Here is a 20,449-nt window from a genome sequence, read left to right as displayed (position 1 = left end):
AATTTTTTTTTTTTTTTTTTTTTTAGCAAAATGGTGTAAAGCCTTAAAAATATCCTCTGTTAAAAGACCAATTTCAGTGACAATTCTCTTAAGAGAATTAGAACCCAGTCAATGGTAAACATCTGGAAAATCAATACTCTAAGAGCACATTTAAGGTTCTAATCATTTAGTTTGTTTCTTATGGATTTAAAAATTATCATACCTTTGTGATGAATGGTGTTATGAAAACAAAAAATACATCATAGAGGAGGAGAAGGCCTAGAAGTATCACACATGACTGTTGAAGAAAGAAACAAATTTAAAGGTCAAACTTCTCATATTTAAATTAAGAGATATTATTTTGCAAATACAAATAAACATGTAACATACATTTAAACACTATTTTTTAAGGCATTTAATGTTTATTGCTATTTGTAGTTTTATTCTATAAATCACATTAAAATTTTATCTGCTTCAACCCATTCTTTTAAAAAAGAATCATTGAAGCAAAGAAATGTTCTTCCTTATTTTAGTCTTGTACAGATTATATGAATTTGGCATACTATGTGAATGATTACAAATATTTTATGTAGAAAATCAGTGGTTTCCTCGGTTGGGGATTAGGACTGATTGATAAAGGGCATAATAGAGCTTTTGATGAGGTAAGAAATATTTTATAATTGATTGGGATAGTGGTTACAAAGTTACATATTTGTAAAGTTTCAATAATCTATACACTTAAAATAGGTGCATTTAATTATATGTAAATTATACCTTTATAAAATTGTTTTAAAAAGAAAACAATACTTTAGCTAGCAAAGTAGTCTACTTTACCTTGAAGTTGGGTAACTTCAGTGTTTTAATTAAATTCAGACAGAAAGCAATCCCCAAGATATCCTGTAAAATCCAAGCCCACCTAAAATCAAAAGAAATTACTCTATTGTTTTACTCAGTTATTTTTAAGTGGAACATTTCAAAAGAAAAATATCACTAAAGCAATACTGTTCAATTGCTATGATTTGACTATTCAACTATTAAGTAGCAGTTATAACAACAGAAAAACCTCTTACAGTCTCCATATTTTATTGTTCTAGTAGAATAGTCAAGGCTGTATATTGTCACCCTGCTTTTTTAACTTATATGCAGAGTACATCATGAGAAATGCTGGGCTGGAGGAAGCACAAGCTGGGATCAAGATCGCCGGGAGAAATATCAACAACCTCAGATATGCAGATGACACCACCCTCATGGCAGAAAGTGAAGAAGAACTAAAGAGCCTCTTGATGAAAGTGAAAGAGGAGAGTGAAAAAGTTGGCTTAAAGCTCAACATTCAGAAAACTAAGATCATGACATCCGGTACCATCACTTCATGGCAAATAGATGGAGAAACAGTGGAAACAGTGGCTGACTTTATTTTTCTGGGCTCCAAAATCACTGCAGATGGTGATTGCAGCCATGAAGTTAAAAGACGCTTGCTCCTTGGAAGGAAGGTTATGACCAGCCTAGACAGCATATTAAAAAGCAGAGACATTATTTTGCCAACAAAGGTCCATCTAGTCAAGGCTATGGTTTTTCCAGCAGTCATGTATGGATGTGAGAGTTGGATTATAAAGAAAGTTGAGCCCCGAAGAATTGATGCTTTTGAACTGTGGTGTTGGAGAAGACTCTTGAGAGTCCCTTGGACTGCAAGGAGATCCAACCAGCCCATCCTAAAGGAGATCAGTCCTGGGTGTTCATTGGAAGGACTGATGCTGAAGCTGAAACTCCAATACTTTGGCCACCTCATGCAGAGTTGACTCATTGGAAAAGACCCTGATGCCGGGAAAGATTGAGGGCAGGAGGAGAAGGGGACGACAGAGGATGAGATGGTTGGATGGCATCATCGACTCGATGGACATGGGTTTGGGTGGACTCCGGGAGTTGGTGATGGACAGGGAGGCCTGGTGTGCTGCGGTTCATGGGGTCACAAGGAGTTGGACATGACTGAGCGACTGAACTGAGAATAATGAAGACTACTGCACTAAGAAAAAGTTGAAAGCCTGCTTCAGGAGAAAGTGTATCAGACAAAAGTGCATCTTTATCCTTAATCTTTGAATTTTACATGTCTCTTTTTACAAAGGTAGCTCATAACAAAGGATACGATGTTAATATACTTCCAGATAGCTAAAGCATAAAGGAAATGAGAGCTATACATCAAACTCTACCAGAAATTGACAACTAGCATGAATAATTACCAACTGATTATCATACTTGGAGCTGCCTACAATTGTATGAACTCTCCTCCTAAATTTTGGGCTATTAAATCCTTTGGGGTTTTAATTTTATTAATGAACTGTTAAAATTATTTTCTGGTTATCCTTCCTGCAAATAGACAGAAACCTATATATTTTCTTATATTTCTTTCTTTCTCACATGAAAGGTAGCATATGCTAGATATTCTTGCATATTTGGCTTTTTTCAATTAAAAATATATCCTGGAAATCACTGCATATCAATTCACAGAAATCTTCATTCTTGACAGCTGCATTGCACTTCACTGTGTGGCTATACCATAAATAAGTGTATTATTGGAGCCTATTTCAGTTTAGATGTTTAAATCCTAGTTTATATTTCCTTCTCTAGACAACCTCAAATCCATTAGCACAAGATTTCTTTATTTAAGTATTTGGCATGTTTCAAGACTAGGATGTTCTGGGGGAAAAAAAATCCATAATGAACAATTATCAAGGCAAGATATGACACAACCCCTCCTGAGTCTAACCTAAAAGGAAATACAATGAGTATTCATACCTATCTTCATTTCGAAATACAGCCCAAACAACAGCTACTGCTATGCACAGTCCAGAGAGAAAAATAAGTCTCACTTCAATGCTCTTGCCACGACAGGTAATCCTAAAAGACAGTTTGAAATACATTAATTTACCCTAAAGATGAAATACTGTGTTCACTTAATGTAACAAATGAATGTTTGCCACAGTGACAAGAAAGTTTTTTGAAACCTCAATTTTAAAGCCTTGACTTTAACTACAATGAATGATACATAATAAAATATTCACCAGTTCAATAGAACTGTGTTGATGAAAATGCTCTGTATCTGTGCTGTCCAATACCACAGCCATTAGCCACATGTGGTTATTAATTAGCACTTGAAACGTGGCTCACGGGACTGGGCAAGTGAATTTTTAATTTAATTTTAATTATTTTTAATTAAAATAGCAACATGTATATTGGACTTCACAGGTTTACAACACAGGTCCTATTTTTCCTTGTATTGTTTTAAATTACAAAAACCATTATGGGCTTTCTCACAAGAGATACATACGTGCATTGTCCACATGGTATCTTACGAACTAGTGCAGCAAGACAGTTGTACAGACTCATCGCTGATGCTATGCAGAAAATTGCTATCATAACATAAACTAGAAAAAAAGACACCAAATTATATGAGAACAGAGGAAACACGATAAGGAAACATGGTAAGAAAACTTTTATACAATTAATATTAGTTCTTTAGCTTTCTTATTGGATAATAATACTTTCAATGCAGTGACCATATCATAATCTGAATTGGTTACTAAACTGAACATACTTATACTTAGATCCTGAGCTTTAAGGGTGGTATTTCATGTGTTGTTTCAGTTCCACTACACACTACTAGGATTTCTTTAAGGGCTGAAGCTGGCTCTGCAATTTTTTTCTTTTTTAAAAAATTTTACTATTACAGTTGATTTACAATACTGGATTAGTTTCAGGTGTACAGCTTCAGATTCTTTTCCAATATAGGCTATTACAAGATACTAAATATAGTTCCCGTGGTATATAATACTCATTGTTTATCTTTATAAAAGATAGTGGGGTATATTTGTTAATCCTATACTGCTACTTTATCCCTTCTCTTTCCCCTTTAATTGTAAATTTCTTTACTATGGCTGTCTTTCTAGTTTGTAAATAAGCTGATCTGTATTATTTTTTAGATTCCACATACATAATGTCATATTATTTGTCTTTCTGTTTGAGTTAACTTAGCATAATAATCTTTAGGTTCACCCATGTTACTGCGAATAGCATTATTTCATTGTTTTTTAATGACTGAGTAATATTCTATTATATATATATCTCATACCTTCTTTACCCATTCAGCTATTGATGGGCATTTAGGTTGCTTCCATAATTTGGCTATTGTAAATAACGTCACAATGAACATAGAAGTAGAAAGAAAGTATTAGTTGCTCAGTCATGTCCAACTCCTTGTGACCCTGTGGACTGTAGCCTACCATGCTACTCTGTCCATGGAATTCTCCAGGCAAGAATACTGGAGTGGGTTGCCATTTCCTACTCCAGAGAATTTTCCCAACCCAGGGATTGAACCTGGGTCTGCTGCAACACAGGCAGATTCTTTACTGTCTGAGCCACCAGGGAAGCCCCTAGTGAACATAAGAATGCATATATAGGTTCTATTTACTTTTTTGTTTTCTTGGAATAAATACACTGAAGTGGAATTGCTGGATCCTACGTTAGCTCTATTTTTAGTTTTTAAGGAACCTCCATACTGTTTTCCATAGTGGCCACACCAATTTATATTCCCACCAACAGTGATAGGAGGGTTCCCTTTTCTCCACACCCTCTCAAAAATTTTATTATTTGTAGACTTTTTGAAGATGGCCATTCTGACAGGTGTAAGATGAAACCTCATGTAGTTCTGATCTGCATTTCTCTAATAATCAGTGATGCTGAGCATCTTCTCATGTGCCTATAGGCCATTTGTATGTTGTCTTTGGAGAAATGTCCATTTAGGTCCTCTGCCCTCTTTCTGATTGGGTTGTTTGTTTTTTTGATATTGAATTGTATGAGCCGTTTGTGTATTTTAGATATTAACCCCTGATGGTTGCATCTTTTGCAAATATTTTCTCCCAGTTCATAGGCTGTCTTTCAGTTTTGTTTATGGTTTCCTTTGCTATGTAAAAGCTTTAAGTTTTATTAGGTCCCATTTGTTTATTTTTGCTTTTATTTCTTTTGCCTTCAGAGACTGACCTAAGAAAACATTGCTAGATTTATGTTAGTAGCTGTGCATTTTATCATTCAATGATTCAAAGTCACATGTTTGGTAAAGATGTCTATAAAATGAGTTGTAGACATTTATATTTAAATGGAAGAATTAATAAACCACTTAAAATACTTTTTTTTTTTTTTTAGTGGAAAAGTTTTACTTTTAAAAAAATTTATTTATTTTAATGGAAGGATAATTATTTCACAATATTGTGGTGGCTTTTGCCATATATCAACATGAATCAGCCATAGGTATACATGCGTCCCTAAAATATTTTTTAAAATCTTAAAGATGAGAACTTTTACCTACCTTAGACATTAATCATGAAGTCTACATATTCCTATGGTGGAATTCATCTCTAATAACTTTACATGTGGTAAAACCAAATCCACTTAAACAAACCTCATTGTCTAGATGTGATATTAAGGTATTAAAATTCACTAATGTTTTTCTATTTTAGCTATACTTGGTTGAAAATTACTTAAAATTAAAAACATTTGATCTTGCTGTTGTTAAAAACAGGAAGAAATTATCATGCTCTAAAAGTATTGCTTTGTGAAATTTCTCGAAATTATACAATGGTAATACACATTTTAATGGAATTTTGCAAATTCCACTAGATTTCAGAAAACTATAACTTTGTTTTGTATGTGAGAAAAGACAGCAAACTAGAGACAGTAAATAAGGGGCAGTAAATTAATCACTTTCTAATTGGTGATCTTGGACAAATTATTTTTTCATTGGCTTATTATGTTATTATTGCACATATATGACAATCTAAGTAGTAAGACTGACAATCAAAGATTGCCAAGTTGAGTTTGTTTAGTCATCCACCAAAGGTCTCCAAACCAAGATTTTAAACTCTAGTGGAAGTCATGCTGTGGAAGCCATACCAGAGTTTTAGTGTCCTACTATACCTAAGAAAACGATTTGGTATGAGAGAGAATTTGGTAAATATAACTATCTTTAGTTATTTTCTTGAGCATGACTTAACATAAAATGGCATGGAGAATCTTAGCAATTTAATACATTGAACATATTAAGAAATGGCATCAATTTTAGCCATAAGGAACCATTTGAAAGTATATTAAATTTTACAATATCACACACCATTGTTAGAGTCATAATTAGACCCCACATCATGGGATAACCAAGAGCTTTAAAATGATCTTCCTCCTCCTACACTGAAAATTACAAACAGGGTCAATTTTTAAATAGTGATGAGTTTAAGGAAATCCCTTACCAAAAACTAAAACGTGCTTTAGGGTAAAGTAGAGAAATCTCTGTTCTATCAAAGACCACTAAATATATCAACTGAGGGTCAGACACACAATTGAAGGCTGAGAATTTAAAACAGAAAAATTAGCTGTGCAATGATGACGTAATATAAATACCACACTCGTATCCACTCTCCCAACAACATATTGAATATGAGTGATATTCCAAGAATAATTTTTTTCTATTTGGAAATATATGTAAGTATGGTTTCAAAACAGCTACCATAGGAGAGGAGAAATTGAAAACTAAAGTGAAACTAACCTGAGGCCTTAGTTTTCTACTCTAGAAAATTATACTATTATTCTCTAAATAAACATTTTGTAGCCTGTGGTGGTTTTCACAAAGGGTTTTTGCTAATTCTCATTAGGCACACTCTTTTTCTTGGGCTCCCTTCTCTTTCTGCTACATGTTGGCCACAAATGGCAGATTTCCATCTTATCAGAACACTAAGTAGAGTGTTCAGGGGATGGGCAAGCCATGACCCTTTCCTTCCTAAAGGAAAAAGTATCATTTACTCTTTAAACTACAAGCAAGTACCTGTGTGTTTTTAGATGTAGTATGATCTTAAATGTTCACACAAGTAAAACAAAATTTAAGCAATACATTTTGATTTGCAAACTGAAAAAAAGGACCAATCACACTTTAGGAGTAAGCAGAAGCAATAAATTCATAATCTGAATAATCTTCTATTAGATTTCATGTAACTGTATATAGCTACCAAGAAATCCTCAGTCTGCTTAGATACCTGTCTATTACGCTTTATCTGCAGAGAGGAAAACTTAGGGACCCTAGCAATTCTTTCAGGTTGTCCATGAAGAAGTGTTCTTATTTTGAGTCACAGTATATTTTAAATCAGAATTTTTTTTTTAATCCCAGAGTAACAGGGACCTAAACATTTTCGACAGTTTAAAAAGTTAATATCACTTTTTAATTATTCACTTAAGTTTTCCAGTTGAATGCCTTAAAGGAAAAGATAAATCTGGCAAAGTAAATGAAAAGATTGTATGCTAAAAAGTAGCAAATATAAAATGATTTCTTACCCAACCATTTGTAGAAGAAATAAAGTAAGACCATCATAATACAGCAGATGACCACAAATATTATAACTGTTAGAGGACTAAAAGTAAAATATTCTTCCTTCTTTTTCCTCATTTCTCTATCTTCAGTGTTTGTCATTGCCTTCATGTTTTCCCTGCATAAACACACACAGAAACTTCAGCAATCTCTGCCATGTACAGTTATTTTTAAAATCTATCTGTAATACTAACTTAAAGTTGTTTCTGATTACAAAGTTAATATACTTAAAAAGTTATACACCATGAAGAAATACTTAATCTAGAAGTAAAACTCTTTATAATTCTACCCTTCAGAGTTGGTGTGTTATTAACCACTAACTTATTAAACTATTTTTTTTTCTGGAGACAAAACTGTTGAAACAGAAGATATTTATTACATAAAAAATTAATGTTTTTGGTGATGTTTATATTATCTAATTTGGAAACTACACTGATGTAATGTTTCAAATAAAAACCAATTCTTTTTATACACTACAGTTAATATTACCAACTTGCAGATAGTAAACTACTTTTAAAATTAGCTTCTCTTCAATGTCAAACACTAACTTATTCTATCAGTCAGCTCAGTATTTACTGTAAGTCTGGTGCTAATCAACATATTATGAAGGATTCAAAAGAAGTTCAAGACATAGCTTTGTCCTACACCTTGATTCAAGGTAGCAAAATATTCTTTCTAATTCTCCCATTACCCCTTCTGGGGTCACACAAATAGTGAAAGGCAGACACAGGAGCTGAAGAGGAAAGGGTCACAAGCTTCTTTTATTGAACAGTCAGTTTCAGTTCTGTCTCCTTGTCTCTCCCCAGTTATACAGAAGCCACTAACGTACTCTTCCAGCACAAGTCCCTTCAACTCTGGTCTACTAAAATGGTATTTCCGATCGCTTCTTGGCCTTTTGGCTAAGATTAAGTGTAAAATGGTGTTCCATTTTTTTTTTTTTTTTAATATCCTGATCCTTTTCACCAGGTCTGGGCTAAATATGAACTTTAGGTTAAAAAAAGATTTATTTCTATCAACCAGTACATTTGCTAAACTGCTTATTTATCAACATGCCGCTTTCTTATCAGAAAACTGGGTATCAGGATGGTTACTATTCCATGCATCTGGGACTCTAGGGAGGCTGCCTGGGAAAGGAGCAGGGAGGTTTGAGGAGGAACACACAGTATTTCCCTGAAACTGTAGAGCCAGATTACAGGGTATTAACAGAGTTTTAACAAAAGTGGTACTTGAGTGGGAAAACATGCCCACCTTTGGATAAATTCATTGCAAACATTTATTTAAGGTCATTTCTATCACAGAACCCATATAGGGCACAATAACCAAAAGGTTATATATTCATATTCAATTTATACCATGTAATTTATTGAAGGAAAATATATTCTAGGTTTATATCATGTTAAAATAATACAACTCATCTTTTTTAAAAAAACTGTATTCAAATCAGGTCGAGAGCCACAGGCACTAGGAAGCTAAGCTTTCTTTCCTGCCATCTTGAGTTTATGATGAGGACCAGTTACATGCATGCATGCTCAGTTGCTCAGTTGTGTCTGACTTCTTTGAGACCCCATGGGCTGTAGTCTGCCAGGCTCCTCCATCCCTGGGATTTTCCAGGTAAGAATACTGGAGTAGACTGCCATTTTCTTCTTCACCAGTTATATGAGGGCTCATTATAACAGGAGTTTAACTCTCTACTGAAAAGTCTTTATACGGAATCTAAGCATTTTTCCTTTTTGCATAAAGTACATCTTTCATTTGGCAGGTTAATTCTGGGTTATGAGGTCCTGTTCTGGTAAACTTTTCCTTCCCTAAGCCATATTCTCTTTTCCCTTCTCTTTCAGTCTAACTCTCTTTACTTGCTAAATAACTGCTCCTGTGTTATTTTTTAAAATTAAGACATAGAAGACATATAACATTAATTTCAGGTGTACTACACAATGATTTGATAATTGTATATACTGCAAAATGATTACCACAATAAGTTTAGTTCCCACTCATCAGTACATAGTTAAAAAGATTTTTTTTTCTTGTGATGAGAACTCTTAAGAACTACTTTATTAGCAACTTTCAAATATGAGGACAGAATCATGCACGATGGCCACTATGTTGGACATCACCAGGACTTATTTATCTTATAACTGGAAGTCGTACCTTTTGAGCACCTTCACCTGTTTTTCCCACCCTCCACCTCCCCACCTCTGGTAACCACCAATCTGTTCTCTGCACCTATGAGTTCATTTTTTTTAAAGATTTCACACATAAATGAGATGTTCTGGTATTTATCTTTGTCTGACTTATTTCACTTAGCATAAGTAATACCCTCAAAATCCAGTCATGCTGTTGTAAATGGTCCTTATGTCAATAATTCTACTTTTTATGAAACTTTTTCCATTTTATCATTAATACTCTTTCTCTATACTGTCACTCCCACCCACAACATACACACTTTGTTTTTTCTATCTTTATCCTACTTTTTGGGCTTCCCTTGTAGCTCAGTTGGTAAAGAATCTGCCTACCATACAGGTGACCTAGGTTCAATTCCTTGGTCGGGAAGATCCCCTGGAGAAGGAAATGGCAACCTATTCCAGTATTCTTGCCTGGAGAATCCTATGGACAGAGGAGCCCGGCAGGCTATAGTCCATGGGGTCGCAAGAGTCTGACACGACTTAGCAACTAAACCACCACCACCACAACCTACTTTTAGAACTGGTCACTTCAATTTCAAAATCCTTAACTCTGTAAGTAAAAGATATCTCTTCCCCCAACCTACTTACTGAAGGCAATACATTTTTTGTTTTTGTCCATCATCATGTTTTATGACTACATACAAGTACTGCTCTCCCACCTCTAATTTTCTTGAGGAGGAGCCTGTCCTGACAGGTACATTAAGCTTGCCTTGCTAACTCAAAGTTCATGGACCAGTTTGTTAAAAAATGCAGAATCTCAGCATTCACTCCAAGCCTACTAAATCTGAATTTTTAAAAATTTTAATGAACATGGGTTTGGGTGGACTCCGGGAGTTGGTGATGGATAGGCAGGACTGGCATACTGCGGTTCACGGGGTCGCAAAGAGTCGGACATGACTGAGCGACTGAACTGAACTGAATGAGATCTCAAGACAGTTTGTATTCACATTATATCTTGAGCAGCACTACTCTAGAAAAGACACAATTTACATAATAATGTAAGTACAGTGAGAATCTATATTAAATGGAAAAACATTTTCAATTAATCAGTAGCTTTTCAGAAATTATAACATTTTAGCATATGATCTAGAAAATGATTCTGGAGATCTTCCATACTAGGCTTTATAAAGTTAATAGTGAAAAATATAATGCTTACTTATGTGAAGACATGTGACTAACACATGCTAAAATGTGTTTTCCAAATATGTAAAATATTTTAAGCTCAATACTCTAGGAATCTATGCTTGTTAGATTTCTCTTACTGTAAGTCAATCAAATTTTAGTATTTTAAGAAATTACAAATAAGCTTATTAGCTTTAGCTGGCGTCAAATAAGCCCTTTTTAGTGGAATCTATAGATCAATTCACAAGGTGAACATATTGTCCTTTATGCACAAAATAATGTGCTCTGAGCACAATTTTTTACTCAGAGTTATGAAAATGAACTGATTCTTCTAAACTACACTGCCTGCTTTAATCTACAGCAAAAGGTACATAACTGTAAGAACACTGGCTTTAGGTTGTTATTAAATAGACAAATCCAAATTTCATGTACCTTTGAGATTTCTATATTTAAATTAAAATATGGACATGCTTAATTAATATCCAATTCCTAAAACACTGAATAGAATGGTGAGGTCACACTGTAATGATTCAACTCAGGAGGAGCTGAAAAACTTCCCACTCTGTTTATTTTCTTCCAATCTAAGCGAATAGGTACATTAGGATGCTAACTATCTCCACCTTTTCTGGGTGAGGTAATAAAACGTTTTAATTTAAGAGCCTTTGGTGAAACTTCAATGTTTCCTTGCCAGCAGAAGAACAAGAGGAACCTACAACTCCCTTCCTCTCAGTGAAAAGTTGAAGGTCTGTGAGAGGACAAACCTGCGATCTAATGCTGTCAGCACTATATTCTGAGAACAAGTGGAACTTTAAGTGTTGGTACATGATAAAATGTTTAAAGACAATAATTTTTTAACCATTTATCTTAAAAACAATGAAGTTTAATTAAGCTTACAATTCAATTAGCCCGCTCCAGTATCCTCCTAATGCCACAGTGAATACAGCAATTACAAAAATAACCACCATAGTATAGTCAAAGTTAGGCCACGATGGAGAATACATTTTCACCATAATGTTATCTCCGAGAGTCTGAAATGCAAAATAACAGTTAATACACTGGAATTCATTTTCTTTTTACTATAGAGTATGGCAGCAATATTCCAATTTCATTCTGGAATGGACAGGATATATAAGACAGTCAAGAATAACAGAATTATTTTGACAACATAATATAGTCTTGTCAAAATTATGAGGCTTTGTTTTATTAAAAGCAAAAGTGTGGTGTTTCACACATTGACATTTTGTTCAAGGATTTAAAATTAAGACAAATGATATGATACAAAGATTTTTAAAGGTCGAAACAAAGAAATATCCTCTCAAACATCAAGACTCTGAAACACCTTGTGCTAAATGGGGAGGGGTGAATAAGACTAGCAAGTTCCATCTTACTAGCAAATGGAACATATATAATAATTTAAATATCAGTGGATTAAAGTACAGAATTGTACTATTTATAAACTTTATCTAACAGATAATTATTAATTTACCTGCTTCATATCTTTAAAGTCTTTGTGGTTTATAAATGCAATCAATATTTTCACATCAAGAAATTCAGATTTGTTCCCTGAGGGAGGAAACTACAAGAAAAAAAAATTATGAAAACTTATGAACTACTAGTGTATTTACAGAATAAACTACAAATCATTCATTAAATACAAGTATCTTTTTAAAGTTATAAAACAATGTTTCATGTGTTCTTTCTTAATATTATAATATTAAAAAGGATTCAAACTGGAATCTTTTTAAACTGATATTTTATACCCGCACACACGTTCCTAACATATCTTGTCTATTCTAGGAGTGGAAAAGAAACAAAATTTTCCAATTAAACACCTATTATAACCAGAATGTTTATGAATATTACCATCAGATTATTCAAAACTCAGCCCCGATAGCACAGGAAACCCTACTTAATGTTATGTGGCAGCTTGAATGAGAGGGGAATTTGGGAGAGAATGGATACACGTATATGTATGGCTGAGACCCCAATCAGTCAATCCTAAAGGAATCAGTCCTGAATATTCATTGGAAGGATTGATGCTGAAGCTGAAACTCCAATACTCTGGCCACCTGATACAAAGAACCAACTCACTGGAAAAGACCCTGATGCTGGGAAAGATTGAGGGCAGGAGGAGAACGGGACAACAGAGGATGAGATGGTTGGATAGCATCACCGACATGATGGACATGAGTTTGAGTAGGCTCTGGGAGTTGGTGATGGACAGGGAAGGCTGGCATACTGCTGTCCATGGGGTTGCAAAGAGCCGGACACGACTGAGTGACTGAACTGAACTGAGACCCTTCACTGTTCAGAATCTACCACAACATTGTTTGTTAATCGGCTACATCCCAATAAAAAACAAAAAGTTTAAAACAAAACCCAAAAAACCCCCAAAACACTCAGCCCCAAACCACACACAAAGAATATGGCTCAGTTCCTGTAAAATTTGGTATCAAGAACGCAAAAGAAATTATTATAGTTTAATAACTTACTAGGACACTATTATTGGCAACCAACAAAGCTTCAGCACCTCCTGTTTGTGCAATTTTGGCTTTTTCAAGAAAATGGCAGGTTCCCCACTGTACCACAACTGCTTTGTTCTTTATTCCATCAGGAGGAATATCAGAAACGTTGCAGAGTGGAGTGGTAGTCAGATTCATCAAACTCATGGAAGTCTGGAAAGAAGAAATGTCTTTAATATTATATATATCATATTTCACCCTAAAGGCATTCAAAGAGAGTATCAACATTGGTTTAACACAAGTTCCTTTAAATCAGAAACATTTGATGACAGTCAGGCTTTGAGGTAGGTATTTTTAAATTTGCTAACTTGTTTTTCTCATAAAGAGAAAAATACTAAAGCAAAAGTAATAAATATTAATCATAATGTTACAATTAGGTTACACACTGAAACATTATAACCACTCATTCTCACCATTCACTATTTTGTTATAAATAGAAACTGTGATTTACTTACTGCATTTTCTAGGGTACTTGGAAGAGATGTCCAGTGAGGGTTATATAGCATGCAGTAGTCCTTAGATGGTGAAGGCCTGCCATTTCCAGAGGCATGGAGGATTGCTTCGTGAGCAGCTGTCTAGGACACAAACAATAATTTTCACAGTGCCAATGATTCAGCTTGCCAAGAACTAAAGATTTTAATAAAGCTATTTATATACAGGTTTGACCACATTTCCTTAAGGGGTAAGGTCCTCCAATGAACTTCTTTGAGGAAACAGTAAAACTACATGGTTGCTCAGAAAACGTTCTTTAAGGAAGTCACTTTCTTAATGGCCCATGTTATAAGGGCCATATCCCAGGGAGGAATCTTGTTATGATGTTATAACTTTGATACTCCCTTCACACCCTGAAACTTTACTTCCCAATCTCTTATGAGTTATTATTTCATTACTCATATTCTATAAAAGACAATGCACCTGAAATCCCTTAACCTATTTTACCTTCCATATTCTATGAGTTACTAGGATAAACTATAAAAAAAAATTTTTTTCCTTCTATTTTTGGCTGTGCTAGGTCTTTGTCGCTGGGCAGGCTTTTCTGTAGCTCTGGCAGCTGGAGCTACTCTCTAGTTGCAGCGTGCAGGCTTCTCATTCGGTGGCTTCTCTTGTGACAGAGCACAGGCTTGAGGGATGCAGGCTTTAGTAGGTGCCACACGTGGGCTCAGTAGTTCTGGCACAGGGGCTTAGTTACTCTGTGGCACGTAGGATCTTCCAAGTGTCTCCTGCGTTGTAGGGTAAACTTCTAAGTGCTATCTTTGGAAATGAACCAGAGAAACTAGAAATCTCAAGTTTTCAAGACCCTGCAAAAAATCTATTCAAAAAGACCAATCTAGAGTTTAAAGTGAAAAAGGAAGATCTAGAAGAATGTTCTTTCCTTATGCCTCATTTCCCACTACTGAGAAAGAAGAGAGACAAGAGGTATTAAGTGACTAAAAAGAAAAACCATAGTACACGGGGGTAGGGGGGTGGGAGTGGAGCCTATGATATGAAGAAACAGCCCAAGATAACTAGAATAGTACTCCGCATCACAATTCCCTTTAAATTTGGATCAATCCAGATCCTTCCTCTCTCCTTTGAGAAAATCTTACACTACAACCAAAGGGAGAAAAAAGATTGTTTGGCAGTTAAAGATGGTGTACTATCAAGCCTCTGCCACTAAAGTATGCACCGACATTTGACCATTTTTGATCTATTAATTTTGTAAATTTGTAATTTTGGTAATTACATAGAAGTCAATCTAACTATCTACGAAGTACAGAAATGCTCTAATCCATGCTCTCCTACCTAAAATCTCTTGTGAACATTTGGGTTTGAGGGCTTTCTGGCATACTTGGGACTTCATTAGCTTATGGATCTAAGCAAGTGTAGGGAATTCTTCAAACATGCCATCAGATTAAATAAAATGTTACATAAGGAAATTATTTCTGGAAAAAAGAAATGCAGTTTTCATGCAGCTAAATATTGGTGGCTCTGACTGGATTCTGACAGCAGAGGTGGAATGAGCTATTAAATTCTTAATGAATCTATTGTTTGGGATTATTTGATGTTCAAGTTATGCCCAATTTGGTCAGTTTGCAAATATGGCCTCTTCCACCTTGCTCTTTGTATCCTTTTGACAAGACCCCATTAGTCTTTGAGGACTTCCTTGTTTCCAGGCTGAATTTATCCTTTACCTGTCACAGATAAGAACCAGTAATTCTCCTAAGCTCCTTTTGGAAAGGACTGTATCTAAATCAGGATTTGGTTTTAACCAAAAGCAAATGAAAAAGGAAAAATAAAAGAAGCTAAAGGCAAAGGAGAAAAGGAAAGATACACCCATCTGAATGCAGAGTTCCAAAGAATACCAAGGAGCGATAAGAAAGGCTTCCTCAGTGAATAATGTGAAGAAATAGAGGAAAACAACTGAATGGGAAAGACTAGAGATCTCTTCAAGAAAATCAGAGATACCAAGGGAACATTTCATGCAAGTTCAGTTCAGTTCAGTTGCTCAGTCGTGTCCGACTCTTTGCAACCCCATGGACTGCAGCAGGCCAGGCTTCCCTGTCCATCACCAACTCCTGGAGCTTACTTAAACTCATGTCCATCGAGTCGGTGATGCCATCCAACCATCTTATCCTCTGTCATCCCCTTCTCCTCCTGCCTTTAATCTTTCCCAGGATCAGGGTCAATAAAGGACAGAAATGATATGGACCTAACAGAAACAGAAGATATTAAGAGGAGGTGGCAAGAATACACAGAAGAACTATACAAAAAGACCTTCATGACCCAGATAACCACGATGGTGTGATCATTCACCTAGAGCCAGACATCCTGGAATGTGAAGTCAAGTGGGCCTTAGGAAGCATCACTACAAACAAAGCTAGTGGAGGTGATGGAATTCCAGTTGAGATATTTCAAATCCTGAAAGATGATGCTGTGAAAGTGTTGCACTCAATATGCCAGCAAATTTGGAAAACTCAGCAGTGGCCACAGGACTGGAAAAGGTCAGTTTTCATTCCAATCCCAAAGAAAGGCAATGCTAAAGAATGCTCAAACTCCTGCACAATTGCACTCATCTCACACGCTAGTAAAGTAATGCTTAAAATTCTCCAAGGCAGGCTTCAACAGTACATGAACTGAGAACTTTCAGATGTTCAAGCTAGATTTAGAAAAGGCAGAGGAACCAGAGATCAAATTGCCAACATCTGCTGGATCATCGAAAAAGCAAGAGAGTTCTAGAAAAACATCTACTTCTGCTTATTGACTACGCCAAAGCCTATGACTGTGTGGATCACAACAAACTGGAAAATTCTTAAAGAGATGTGAATGCCAGACCATCTGACCTGCCTCCTGAGAAATCTGTATGAAGGTCAAGAAGCAACAGTTAGAACTGGACATGGAACAATGGACTGGTTCCAAATAAGGAAAGGAGTATGTCAAGGCTGTATATTGTCACCCTGCTTATTTAACTTATATGCAGAGTACATCATGAGAAACGCTGGGCTGGATGATGCACAAACAGGAATTAAGATTGCAGAGAGAAACATCAATAACTTCAGATATGCAGATGACACCAACCTTATGGCAGAAAGCAAAGAGGAACCGAAGAGCCTCTTGATGAAAGTGAAAGAGGAGAGTGAAAAAGTTGGCTTAAAACTCAATATTCAAAAAACTAAGATCATGGCATCTGGTCCCATCATTTCATGGCAAATAGATGGGGAAACAATGGAAACCATGACAGACTTTATTTTCTTGGGCTCCAAAATCACTGCAGATGGTGACTGCAGCCATGAAATTAAAAGACGCTTGCTCCTTGGAAGAAATGTTATGACCAACCTAGACAGCTTATTAAAAAGCAGGGACATTACTTTGCTGATTAGTCAAAGCTATTATTTTTCTCAGTAGTCATGTATGGATGTGAGAGTTGGACCATAAAGAAAGCTGAGGGCTGAAGAATTGATGTTTTTGAACTGTGGTGTTGGAGAAGACTCTTGAGAGTCCCTTGGACTGCAAGGAGATCCAACCAGTCAGTCCTGAAGGAAATCAGTCCTGAATATTCATTGGAAGGACTGATGCCGAAGCTGAAACTCCAATACTTTGGCCACCTAATATGAAGAAGTGACTCACTAGAAAAGGTCCTGATGCTGGGAAAGACTGATAGCAGAAGGGGACGACAGAGGATAAAATGGTTGGATGGCATCACCAAGTCAATGGCTGTGAGTCTGAGCAAGCTCCAAGTGTTGGTGATGGACAGGGAAGCCTGGCGTGCTGCAGTCCATGGGGTGGTAAAGAGTTGGATATGACTAAGGGACTGAACTGACTGACTTGGTTTTAACTGTGTCTAAGGCTGCTGAAGTGGTATAACCTTTACAACAGACAATTGGCAATATCAATCAAACTTTTTTTATTGGAGTATAGTTACTTTATAATGTTGTTTAGTTTCTGCATTACAACAAAGTGAATCAGCTACATGTGCATATATATCCCCTCTTTCTTGAGCCTTCCTCCCACCCCCCGATCAAATGTTTTTAATATATATAATTCTCTGATTCATATCCTACAGTTGTATTATTATTACACAATGCACAAGATTGTAGAAAGATAAATGTACAGGGATATTCACTGCAATATTATCTCTTATAGCAAAAACAAAAAACAACATCTTCTACAGATAAGGATCCATTACATTATGGTATGTATTGTACACAGCTTCAAAAAGAAAGAACTTGATCTACTTATAGAAATACATATCCATAGTGAGAAAAGCAAATTCCAGAAAGATATTTACAATGTTTCCTATTTTCATAAAAATAAAGGTCCCTATATGTACCTGTACATTTATGTAAACTTAAAGAATGACAGAGAGAGAAACACATCAGCCTGTTTAAAAAACAAAAGAAGAGGAAAACAAAAGCAAAGATGAAGATGTAAAAAGACTGGAAAGAGAAAATTAAAAAAGGAAAACACAATCAAAGAAAACAAAAAGGTATGAAATCCCTCTCTTGCCATCCTGCCCACAGTCACCCCTTAAGGGCTTTTCTTATGTCTTTCCAGATACTATCTATGAATATTTAAGATAGAAAGATAGACAAATCTTAAACATATACATCGTTTATTTTACACATATGGGATCATACTATATATACTACTGTGTAGCTTTTCTAAAATTTATTTTATTGAAGTATAATCGATTTACAACACTGAGTTAATTTCTACTGTACAGTAAAGTGATTCAGTTCTACATATATACATTTTTTTCATTATGATTTATTAGAGGATATTGAATATAGTTCCCTGTGCTATACAAGAAGACTTTGTGGTCTATCCTGTATATAGTAGTTTGCATCTGCTAATTACAAACTCCCAATCCTTTTGTCCTCGACACCCCTTCTGCTAAGCAAATCTATTCTCTATGTCTATGAGTCTGTTTCTGTGTCATAGACAAATTCATTTTTGTCATATTTTAGATTCCACATATCTACATTCCAGATATCATACATTGTATGGTATCTGTCTTTCTCTTTTTGACTTACTTAGTATAATCTCTAGGTCCACCCATGTTGATACAAATGGCATTGTTTCACTCTATCATGGCTGAGTACTGTTCTGTTGTTTATATGTACCACATCTTCTTTATCCATTCATCTGTGAATGAACATTTAGGCTGCTTCCATGTCTTGGCTACTGTAAATAGTGCTGCTATGAATATTGGGTTGCATGCATCTTTCTGAATCATAGTTTTCTCTGGATATATGCCCAGGAGTGGGACTGCAGGATCATATAGCAACTCTATTTTTAGTTTTTTTGAGGAATCGCCATGCTGTTTTCCATAGTGGTTGCACCAATTTACATTCCTAACAACAGTGTAGGAGGGTTCCCCTTTCTCCACATCCCCTCCAGTATTTACTATTTGTAGACTTTTTAATGATGGTCATTCTGACTGGGGTAAAGAGGTACCTCACTGTAGTTTTGATTGGCGGTTCTCTAATAATTAGCAATGTTGAACATCTTTTCATGTGATTGTATGTAGCCCACATGTATTCTTTGGAGAAACGTTTATTTAGCTCTTCTGCCCATTTTTCAATTGGGTTATTTGTTTTAATGTTTCTGAGCTGCATGAGCTATTTGTATATTTTGGAAATTAAACCTCTGCAGGTCATTTCAGTTGCAAATACTTTTTCCCAGGCCACAGGTTCACCTTTTCATTTTGTTTATGGTTTCCTTTGCTGTACAAAAGTTCGTCAGTTTGTCAGATCCCATTTGTCTATTTTTGCTTTTATTTCTATTGCCCTGGCAGACTGACCAAAGAAAACACTGGTAAAGTTTATGTCAGAGAATGTTTTGTCGATGTGCTCTTCATAAGAGAATTAAAGTGTCATGTCTTATATTCAAGTCTTTAAGCCATAAAATTTAAATTTTATATGTCAGATTTTCCATATTGATACATATACACTATTTCCTTTTATACAAAATATGGTATTGTATGTATGTATATAAAAATATGTATGATATTCAGCATTACTTTTATAATTACAAAAGCTAAGGGATTTTTTAAAAAGCTTAAAAGTATAAGAAAATACAAAGATGTCCAACTATGAGTAACATTTACTGCTACAGGGGGACTACAATCTTCCTATGATAGTAGAAAACTACTACTGACATAAGCAAAACTCACCGATATGGGAATTACTAAGGCAAACACAAATTTTAGTGGAAGATTAGTATAAGCGAGGAAAGGACACCCACACAAAATTGTAGAATAGTACTGGTTATGGAACATGCAGTAAATTTCTTGAACAAGCTAATATACCCAAATAATTTAAGCATTTCCACTACATTTTAATAGTTTGGTAAAATTTCTCATAGAGATTATACAGCTTTGAAAATTCAGTTTATCAACAATAGACTCCATGTGTTTTTGGAAGTATAGGTCTGGGATAGAATGGCAGTTCACCATTTACTGGCTATGTTACAAGTCATGTAACCTGTTCTGGGCATCATCATTAGGTTGTTTGTGGGGGGTGGGGGGGTGGTGCATGGCTTGAGGGATCTTAGTTCCCCAACCAGGGACTGAACATGGGCCCTGGCAGTGAAAGCACCAAGTCCTGACCACTGGATGGCCAGGGAATTCCCTCTTCAACTCTAATATGACAAAAATGTCCACATCTCACAGAGCTGTCACAATGATTAAGTTAGATCGTGCAACTGTTAACACATATTAAGCTCACAATAAACGGTAACTATTATTATTAATAATATATCTAGCA

At 35.4% G+C, this 20,449-nt stretch overlaps 1 protein-coding gene across 1 annotated transcript in view; it reads right to left on the bottom strand.

Moving 5' to 3' along the window:
* Positions 1-20,449, bottom strand: part of SPPL2A (signal peptide peptidase like 2A) — a 56,803-nt gene that overhangs the window by 23,670 nt on the left and 12,684 nt on the right. The window contains exons 2-10 of the mRNA XM_010839495.1: positions 13,661-13,780; positions 13,176-13,358; positions 12,170-12,259; positions 11,578-11,711; positions 7,345-7,496; positions 3,302-3,398; positions 2,770-2,871; positions 814-895; positions 203-277 (exon numbers count right to left, since the gene is read on the bottom strand). Coding sequence (XP_010837797.1) covers positions 203-277; positions 814-895; positions 2,770-2,871; positions 3,302-3,398; positions 7,345-7,496; positions 11,578-11,711; positions 12,170-12,259; positions 13,176-13,358; positions 13,661-13,780 — 1,035 coding nt within the window. The remainder of the gene's footprint in view (positions 1-202; positions 278-813; positions 896-2,769; positions 2,872-3,301; positions 3,399-7,344; positions 7,497-11,577; positions 11,712-12,169; positions 12,260-13,175; positions 13,359-13,660; positions 13,781-20,449) is intronic.

Source organism: Bison bison, unplaced genomic scaffold (assembly GCF_000754665.1).
Source record: "Bison bison bison isolate TAMUID 2011002044 unplaced genomic scaffold, Bison_UMD1.0 scf7180017864118, whole genome shotgun sequence".
NCBI classification, from domain to species: domain Eukaryota; kingdom Metazoa; phylum Chordata; class Mammalia; order Artiodactyla; family Bovidae; genus Bison; species Bison bison.
The sequence above is the reverse complement of the archived record's forward strand: the minus strand, read 5'-3'. Positions and strand labels throughout refer to the sequence as shown.